This window comes from Perognathus longimembris, chromosome 4 (genome assembly GCF_023159225.1).
Source record: "Perognathus longimembris pacificus isolate PPM17 chromosome 4, ASM2315922v1, whole genome shotgun sequence".
NCBI classification, from domain to species: Eukaryota; Metazoa; Chordata; class Mammalia; order Rodentia; family Heteromyidae; genus Perognathus; species Perognathus longimembris.
The window spans coordinates 91,498,023-91,506,974 of NC_063164.1; the positions used below are offsets into that span (position 1 = coordinate 91,498,023).

The 8,952-nt window shown below is 43.3% G+C and overlaps 1 protein-coding gene across 1 annotated transcript; it reads right to left on the reverse strand.

Annotated features, from left to right (window-relative positions):
• Positions 1-575, reverse strand: LOC125350057 (histone H3.3C-like). The gene has a single exon (XM_048344308.1). It carries the CDS (start codon positions 470-472, stop codon positions 62-64), a length of 411 nt encoding a protein of 136 aa, XP_048200265.1. The 5' UTR covers positions 473-575; the 3' UTR covers positions 1-61.
• Positions 576-8,952: the final 8,377 nt, after the last annotated feature.

The window sequence follows — 8,952 nt, forward strand, 5'->3', positions numbered from 1 at the left end:
AAAAAAGAAAAGGTGTGGGGGGGACTTTGAGAATGAAATGCTTCCCATCTTAAGTGGATTCTTAAGCACGTTCTCCATGTATGCAGTGTGCTAGCTGGATATCTTTTGGCATAATTGTTACACGTTTGGCATAGATAGAACACAGATTGGTATCTTCAAAAAAGCCAACAAGATAGGCCTCACTTGCCTCCTGCAAAGCACCAATAGCTGCGCTCTGGAAGCGCAGATTTGTTTTGAAGTCCTGAGCAATTTCTCTCACCGGAGGCTGGAAAGGGAGCTTGCGAATCAGAAGTTCAGTGGACTTCTGGTAGCGTCTACTTTCACGAAGCGCCACAGTACCAGGCCTATAACGATGAGGTTTCTTCACCCCTCCAGTGGAGGGCGCACTCTTGCGAGTGGCTTTTGTTGCCAGTTGTTTCCTGGGTGTTTTACCACCGGTGGATTTGCGGGCAGTCTGCTTGGTACAAGCCATGGTATAGAGAGGCCTTACTCACCCCTCTTCTCCTTGGGCTGGAGCTAGGCGAACGAGAGGCGGTGCTGGCGTCGGAGAGCAGTGATGGCACCTCGGTGGCTGCGAACACTAGTACATTTCTTTTTGAACCCTTCCCCTTCCCCTTCCCCTTCCCGTTCCCCTTCCCCTTCCCGTTCCCCTCCCCCTTCCCGTTCCCCTCCCCCTTCCCCTCCTTCCTTCCCCTCCTTCCTTCTCCTTCCTTCTCCTTCCTTCTCCTTCCTTCCTTCCTTCCTTCCTTCCTTCCTTCCTTCCTTCCTTCCTTCCTTCCTTCCTTCCTTCCTTCCTTCCTTCCTTCCTTCCTTCCTTCCTTCCTTCCTTCCTCCCTCCCTCCCTCCCTCCCTCCCTCCCTCCCTCCCTTCCTTCCTTCCTGTGGTTTATTTTCATTTTTTCTTCTGGTCTTGGGGCTCGAATTCTGGACCTGGGCACTATCTCTGAGGTCCTTTTTGCTCAAGGCTAGCACTCTACCACTTGAGCCACGCCACTTCTGGCTTTTTCTGTATTTAATAGAGGTAAGAGTCACACAGGCTCTCTTGCCTTGAACTAGCTTTGAACTGTGATCCTCAGATCTCAGCCTTTGGAGTACCTGGGATTACTGGTGTGAGCCACCAGCACGTGGTTTGGTGTATTGGTTTATTAGAGATCAGAGCTCATGGCTTTCCTGCCTGGGCTGACTTTGAACTGTGATCCTTACTTAGATCCTGAGTAGCTAGGACCACAGATATGAGCAACTGGCACCCAGCTAAATTTTCTTTTTTTTCCCTCTTTCTTTACTTTTTTAGAAAACTTATTTGAAAGTATGGTCCATCTAGCCTTGAACTCACCATTCTTCTGCCTCAAACTTTAAATATTTTTTAATTGTTATTATAAAGGCAATTACAGAGTGGTTACAGTTACATAAGCCAGATAATGAGTATATTTCTTTTTTGGACAATGCCCTCCCTTTTCTCACTCTCTTCGTTTTTTCCCTTCAGTTCTGATCTACCCAAGTTGTATAGTTCATTTTCAACATAGTGTCTACTAAGTACCACTGCTCCATTTGTTCACCCTCAAGCTCTTGAATGCTAGAATTAAATACATGTGCCACCTAGCTTTAAAATGATAGCTTTCATAAACAAACCATAAAGTATTCTAGAAAAATTCATATGGGAGCACACAAAAATAATCTCTGCTTCAAATGAAGTGAAGTTTAAGTAAGGGAAAAGGAACACTTTTTTTTTTTTTTTTTTGCCAGCCCTATGGGTTGAACTCAGGGCCTGAGCACTGTCCCTGGCTTCTTCTTGCTCAAGGCTAGCATTCTACCACTTGAGCTACAGCGCCACCTCCAGCTTTTTTCTGTTTATATGGTGCTGAGGAATTGAACCCAGGGCTTCAAGCATGCTAGGCAAGCACTATTACTGAACTGTGTTCCCTCGTTTCCCAGGGAAAGGGAACACGTTAGAGAAAAATTGTGTTACCTAACTCCACCTTTCTGTTATCACAAAAGTAGGAGCTTGCAGGATTTATTTTTTCAGCTCCTTTTTCCAACCCAGTTTTTCATCGGCCCAGTTTTTCTTTTCTTTTGCTGGGGATGGAATCTATATTCTGGCTCATGCTAGGCAGGCAATGCTATCACAGAGCTACATCCCGGCTCTAGGTCCATCTGTGGAGTGTCTTTTCTTATAACCCAAACCTAAGTGTGGTAGCATATGCACATAATCCTAGCAGGCTAGCCTGGGCTAACAACAGGTTGTCTTTAAAAAGAAATTATTTGTTTTTATTAAGTAGTTGTACAAAGTGATTTCAATTCAGGAAGTCAGGTTATGAGAACAATGTACCTTGACCAATTTCACCTCTTCCATCATTCTTTCCCATTTCCCCTCTCCCCTCCCTAACTTTACATTACATAGTTCAATTTTGGTATAATGTGCATTGAATATGATTTGTTACTCTTCCTCCCTTCATATGTGTGACCCCCCTCCCCCGAGCCTATTTTTCAAGGAGGAGGAAGAAGGGGGGAGGAGGGTGGGGAGGAGGGAGAGGAGGAGGAAGAGGAGGAAGAAGAGGAGGAGGAGGAAGAGGAGGAGGAGGAGGAAGAGGAGGAAGAAGAGGAGGAGGAGGAGGAGGAGGAGGAGGAGGAGGAGGAGGAGGAGGAGGAGAAAAAGAAGGAAGAGCAGGAGGGGGAGGAAGAGGCAGAAAAAAAGACTAAGATGAACACAAGCATACATTGTAAAAACCAGAGAAAAGTTTTTGAAGATTAGGAACAGGGCCAAACAGAACTTCCTTGTAGGGAAAAACTCCAGTCATTACTCCAGGGTAATTCCTAGATAGAGTAAATTAATGGCTAAACACTAAGTTATTAGAATTCAGTAATTCCTGTGATAGAGTAAATTAGGAGCTGAACACCAGGTTTTTGGAATTCAGTAAATAACAGTGAAACTCAGGAAGAGCCCAGATAACCTCTTTAGATTGCAAATATGTTATGAGTTGTTTGTTTCTCTGGATATTATTAACTGCTAGCTCTGCTTCTGTAAATCTGCTTGCTTTCATGTAAACCACCTGTGTGTGGTTTTTGCCTTTATAAACCGTGCTGAAAGAAGGCTCTCCACTGCACTCTGCTAACTGACTAGTGGAGTGTGGTCCCTTGCACAATTAAGACTCCTTGCCCTGTTTATCTGAGTTGGTGGTCATATTTACAGGAATTGGGGATACATCAACATCTGTTGTTGGGAGGCTGAGGAATGAGGATTCAGTAGTTGGAGACCAACCTGTACAACACAGTAAAATGATGGCAGAGATAAACTGGAGATGTGCTGAAGCTCACTTAGTCAAAGGCTTTCTTTAACACATTGATATCATTATTTTATATTACAGATACTGGTTTTAGTGTTAATCATACCATTTTATTTTAGGATCCAACTCATTCTTTTTTAATTTGAGAGAGCACAGAAATGGAGGGAAAAGGGTGAAAAAATAGAGCACTGGTACTCACTGGACACTGTGTTGAAAATGAACTATACAACTTGTAGGTGGAAATGGGAGGGAAAAACTAGGAGAGAATGAGGGATGGGGTGACATTGTCCAAAAAGAAATGTATTCTGTACCTGACTTGACTTATGTAACTGTAACCCCTCTGTACATTAACTTTACAATAACAATTAAAAGTTAAAAAAATAACATTTGAGGGAGGGTCTGACAATGTTACCAAGCTGCTCTTCAACACCAGAGTTTATATGGTCATCTTGCCTCAGCCTTCTAAGTGGTGGGACTGAGGCAGGCAGATAAAACAGGGTTTGTAAATAGAGAGTATATCCAAAAGATATGGTAGCTATAAACAATGGAATTTTACACAGCCAATAGAAGGAATTATATTATGTCACTTGAAGGAAAATGGACAGACCTGGAGCAAGGCATGTTAAGTGAGGTAAGCCCGAGAGACAACAGGTGCATGCTTTCTCTCATATATAGAAGCTTGATCTAAAATTCACTGGGACATGATACATTTTACAAGTCTCTAGGCATTAACACACAGTGAAGCCAAAGGAGGATACTCTTAGGAGAGGAATATGAAGGCACAATGCCTATGTACATCTGATCTATAAAATAATATTTATCACTGGGCACTGGTGGCTCAGGAGCTGGTGTCCAGCTCATATGTTTGGCCTTTTAATGGCATTCCAAATGTCTTGTATGTTCTGTTCTGCTTTACTTTTTTCTTTGTTTTACAATATAATTCAGACTAATTCAATGTAGTCGATCCATTTTATGAGTGAGGCATTAGTACACCCATGTTTATCAAGTTATTGGGCTTTCTATTTCCAGAATTAGATTCTTTCCAGGGTCTCTACATTTTACAGAATTCTTTCATATTCTGTGTTGTCTTCCTTATTTAATTCAGCTGTTTATTGTTTTGGGTTTTTTTCTGTAGTTTTTTTTCAGTTGTGGGGCTTGTTGCTCAAGGCTAGCACTTTACCACTTCGAGCCATAATGCTAGTTCTGGTTTTCTGGTGGTTAGTTGGAAATAAGAGTCTTGTGGACTGACCTACCTTAGCTGGCTTCAAATTGAGATCTTCAGGAGCTGGGGATATGGCCTAGTAGCAAGAGTGCTTGCCTCCTATACATGAGGCACTGGGTTCAATTCCCCAGCACCACATATACAAGAAGCCAGGGACAGTGCTTAGGCCCTGAGTCCAAGCCACAGGACTGGCAAAAAAAAAAAAAAATTTGAGATCTTCACATCTCAGCCTTCTGAGTAGCTAGGATCACAGGCATGAGTCACTGGCACCTGGCTTTTTTATTTCTTCTCCTTTAAAAAAATGTTTTTGAAGGTCCTTGGGCTTAAATTCAGAGCCTTGGAGCCCTCTCTGAGCTTCTTTTGCTTAAAGCTAGTGCTCTACCACTTGAGCCACAGCTCCACTTCTGGATTTTTTGGCTTGAACTCTGGGCCTGGTACAGTCCCTGGGCCACTTTTGCTCAGGGCTAGCACTTTACCACTTGAAACATAGCACCAATTCTGATTTTTTTCTGTGATTTAATTGGAGATAAGAGTCTCATAGATTTTCCTGCTTCCTCTGGCTTTAAACCCTGATCCTCAGATCTCAACTTTCTGAGCAACTAGGATTACAGGTATGAGCCACCAAATGCCAGGCTTAATTATCATAGTTTTAAATTGGTTGTTTGAAATTTCTTCCTCTTCACTATCGCTTGTCTTATTTTGGAGTAGCAAGGTTTTGAAGGAGATATGTTACCTTGTTTATTAATGAAGTTTTTTATTTTCCACTGAGATTTACATATTTGGGCAGGCGCACCTGTTCAAAGTCAACCTCAGCTACAAGGTGATTTCCAGACCAACCTGGGAAACACAGAGAGATCCTATTTCAAAAAACACTAATAATAAAGAAAAATGAATTTGAACAGTTTGATGACTATGAAAATGAGCATGCGTGTGTGTGTGTGTGTGTGTGTGTGTGTGTGTGTGTGTGTGTATACATTGTAAAGAAACAAAGTCAAATAGAATGGTATCTAGGAACAAGGGCTTTTTGGGGACTTACTATCCAATCCCATTTCTCAATTGTACATGCACACACACATGCTAGAAATTGAATCCAGGGCTTCACACTGCCATTGATCTACTGTTTTGCATTTTTAAAAAACTGTATGGCTTAGATGCAAGTTAATTCCTATCTCTAAGTCCCCATATGATAAATGGGTTATATGTGAGAATAGAGTTAAAGCCTCATGACAGTACCAGCCACACACATGATAATTAATGACAGCAATACTTCTGTCAATAATAAAATATTGCCAGTGTTTATCTCTTTTTTTTTTTAATTTTTTTTGGCCAGTCCTGGGCCTTGGACTCAGGGCCTGAGCACTGTCCCTGGCTTCTTCCCGCTCAAGGCTAGCACTCTGCCACTTGAGCCACAGCGCCGCTTCTGGCCGTTTTCTGTATATGTGGTGCTGGGGAATCGAACCTAGGGCCTCGTGTATCCGAGGCAGGCACTCTTGCCACTAGGCTATATCCCCAGCCCCCAGTGTTTATCTCTTCATGAGGCTTTAGGAGACTTCTCTGGGCCTCTGTTAATTTATATAATGTATATTACAATAAGGAAAAAGACAGGGACTGGAAGTATGGCCTAGAGGTAAAGTGTTTACCTCGTATACATGAAGCTCTGGGCTGGATTCCTCAGCACCACATATATAGAAAAAGCCGGTAGTGGTGCTGTGGCTCAAGTGGTAGAGTACTAGTCTTGAGCAAAAAGAAGCCAGGGACAGTGCTCAGGCCCCGAGTCCACGCCCCAGGGCTGGCAACAAAAACAAAACAAAACAAATAAAATTTAAACTTTTTGGTTGGGAATATGGCCTAGTGGCAAGAGTGTTTGCCTTGTTTACATGAAGCCCTAGGTTTGATTCCTCAGCACCACATATATAGAAAAGGCCAAAAGTGGCGCTGTGGCTCCAGTTGGCAGAGTGCTAGCCTTGAGCAAAAAGAAGCCAGGAACAGTGCTCAGGCCCTGAGTTCGAGCCCCAGGACTGGCAAAAAAGAAAAGAAAAAAGACAGAGTCAGGCGCTGGTGGCTTACCCCTGTATTCCTAGCTACTCAGTAGTCTGAGACCTGAGGATTGCAGTTAAAGCCAGCCCAGAGAGGAAAGTCCCTGAGATTTTTATCTGCAACTAACCCCCAGAAAACTGGAAGTGGCACTGTGGTAGAGTGTGAGCCTTGAGGGAAAAAACTTAGGGATAGCTTCTATGCTCTGAGTTTGAGCCCCATAACTGGCAAAAAAGAAAAAGACAGAAGTGGGAGGTGCTCTAAGGACAAAATTTATGCTTACATGAGAACCACCCTCACACTTGTGTTTCCTCCAGAGTGGGAAGGGCTGAGGGACTGGAGGCTTCTGAAGCAACATGGTCCCTCGAGCTCTGGCTAAGCCAGAAGCAGGCTGTGTAGTCACCGCCTGACAAGGAGAGCCACAACCCCTCCATTTGTCCTTTTACTGAGAAACAAATGGTAGAAAAATGAAACAAATTTTGAGGTGAAGCTGTCCAAAACAGTGAAAAAGGAAAAGTATCCAGCTTAAGTTGAAGTTGCTATAGTTTGGACCTAGAATGTACTGTAAAAGCTGATATTTGGATATGATTGGGAAATGGTAGAACCTTTTAGATGTGGGTCTCAAGCTGGGCATAGTGGCACTAACCTGTAAACTCAGTATTCTGGAGCCTGAGGCAGCAGGATTACAAGCTTGAGGCCAGCTTTAGCTACATTGCAAGATTTGTCTAAAAAAAGAAAAAGAGACAGTGACAGAAAGATACAAAAGATATATTAAAAAAAGAGATGGGGGGGGGGGCTGGGGATATGGCCTAGTGGCAAGAGTGCTTGCCTCATATACATGAGACCCTGGGTTCAATTCCCCAGCACCACATATACAGAAAATGGCCAGAAGTGGCGCTGTGGCTCAAGGGGCAGAGTGCCAGCCTTGAGCAAAAAGAAGCCAGGGACAGTGCTCAGGCCCTGAGTCTAAGCCCCAGGACTGGCAAAAAATAAAAAATAAATAAAAATAAATAAAAAAAGAGATGGGGCCCAGTGGGTGATCTGCTGGTGACAGAAGGCATGTCCTTCAACGGGGCTGTGGAGGCTGGGCCTCTTCTCCCTCTTTTGGTTCCCAGCCTCAGTGAATGCTTTGTTCACTATGAACTCCTGCCATCATGTGATGTCTTGCCACAGGCCTAAAAGCATGGGGCGAACCAATTACGGATTGAAATCCCAATTGAAATCAGAAGCCAAAATTAGCCTTCTCTTTATACATTGACTAGCTCAGGCATTTTGTTACAGTAACAGCAAGCTGACTAGCCCAGGATGTGGAAAGGAGGAAAGTGGAAAAACACTTCACCTTATGGCTCTGTAGAAAGGCAGAACTCTGGAAATAGTCTAAAGTTTACAAGTTATACAGAACCACCTATCAGGTGGTTAAACCAACAGCATGGGCATTGTCCCTAAGTTTAGCCATTCAAACAGAATTGCAGGTGCCTGAGGAACCCTCTTGCAGTTAGCTTCTAAAGTGGGAAGTGTAGTTGGGGCTCAAGCCCTTAACCTTGTGGGGTGGGTGCTGAGAGTCAGAACTGATTGCAAGGTATACCACTTGCTGTTAGAATAGGTGGTGATGTTCTCACAAAGGCCCAGCAGGGCACAAGCCCCTAGAGGTGATTGCTCTTCTTGTCTGGAGACTTGAAGTCATTGTCAGAGTCTACATGTGATAGGTACAGTCAGTATAACAGAAAATCCTTACACCTTACTGAGCACCAAATCTTACACCTTTACTGAGCACAGTTGTTTTATTTTTAATATTTTGCCAGTCCTGGGGATTGAACTCAGGGCATGGGCATTGTCCCTGAGCTTCTTTTGCTCAAGGCTAGCACTCTATTGCTTGAGTCACAGAGCCACTTCTGGCTTTTTCTGTTTATGTGGTACTGAGGAATAGAACCCAGGGCTTCATGCACTCTACCACTAGGCCACATTCCCAGCCCAGGCATGTCAGGTTTTTTTTAGTTGTAACAAGATACATGAGCAGTTGAATGGAAAGATCTTTTTTTTTTTTAGTTGTGAGACTTGAACTCAGGGCTTGGCTGCTGTACTTGAGTTTGAAGCCAGTCTGAGCAGACAATCTGAGAGACTCTTATCTTCAATTAATCGGCAAAAAGCTTGAAGTGGAGGTGTGGCTCACTATCTTTGAGTGGAAAATCAAAGCAAAACCAGGAGACTTTGGGTTCTAGCCCCAGTATTAGGAAAAATAAAAATAAAAAAGAAGACAACCATCCCCCAAAGAAATAATGTCACATTATTCAGATAATATTCAAAGTTCCAAGGTGAGATTACCTCATCTGTGAGGATCAGAGGATCACATATATGAGATGCCTGACGTTTTAACAGAGAGTACATTGTCATCTCTTCTGTTCCTCGGGAGAAAGGT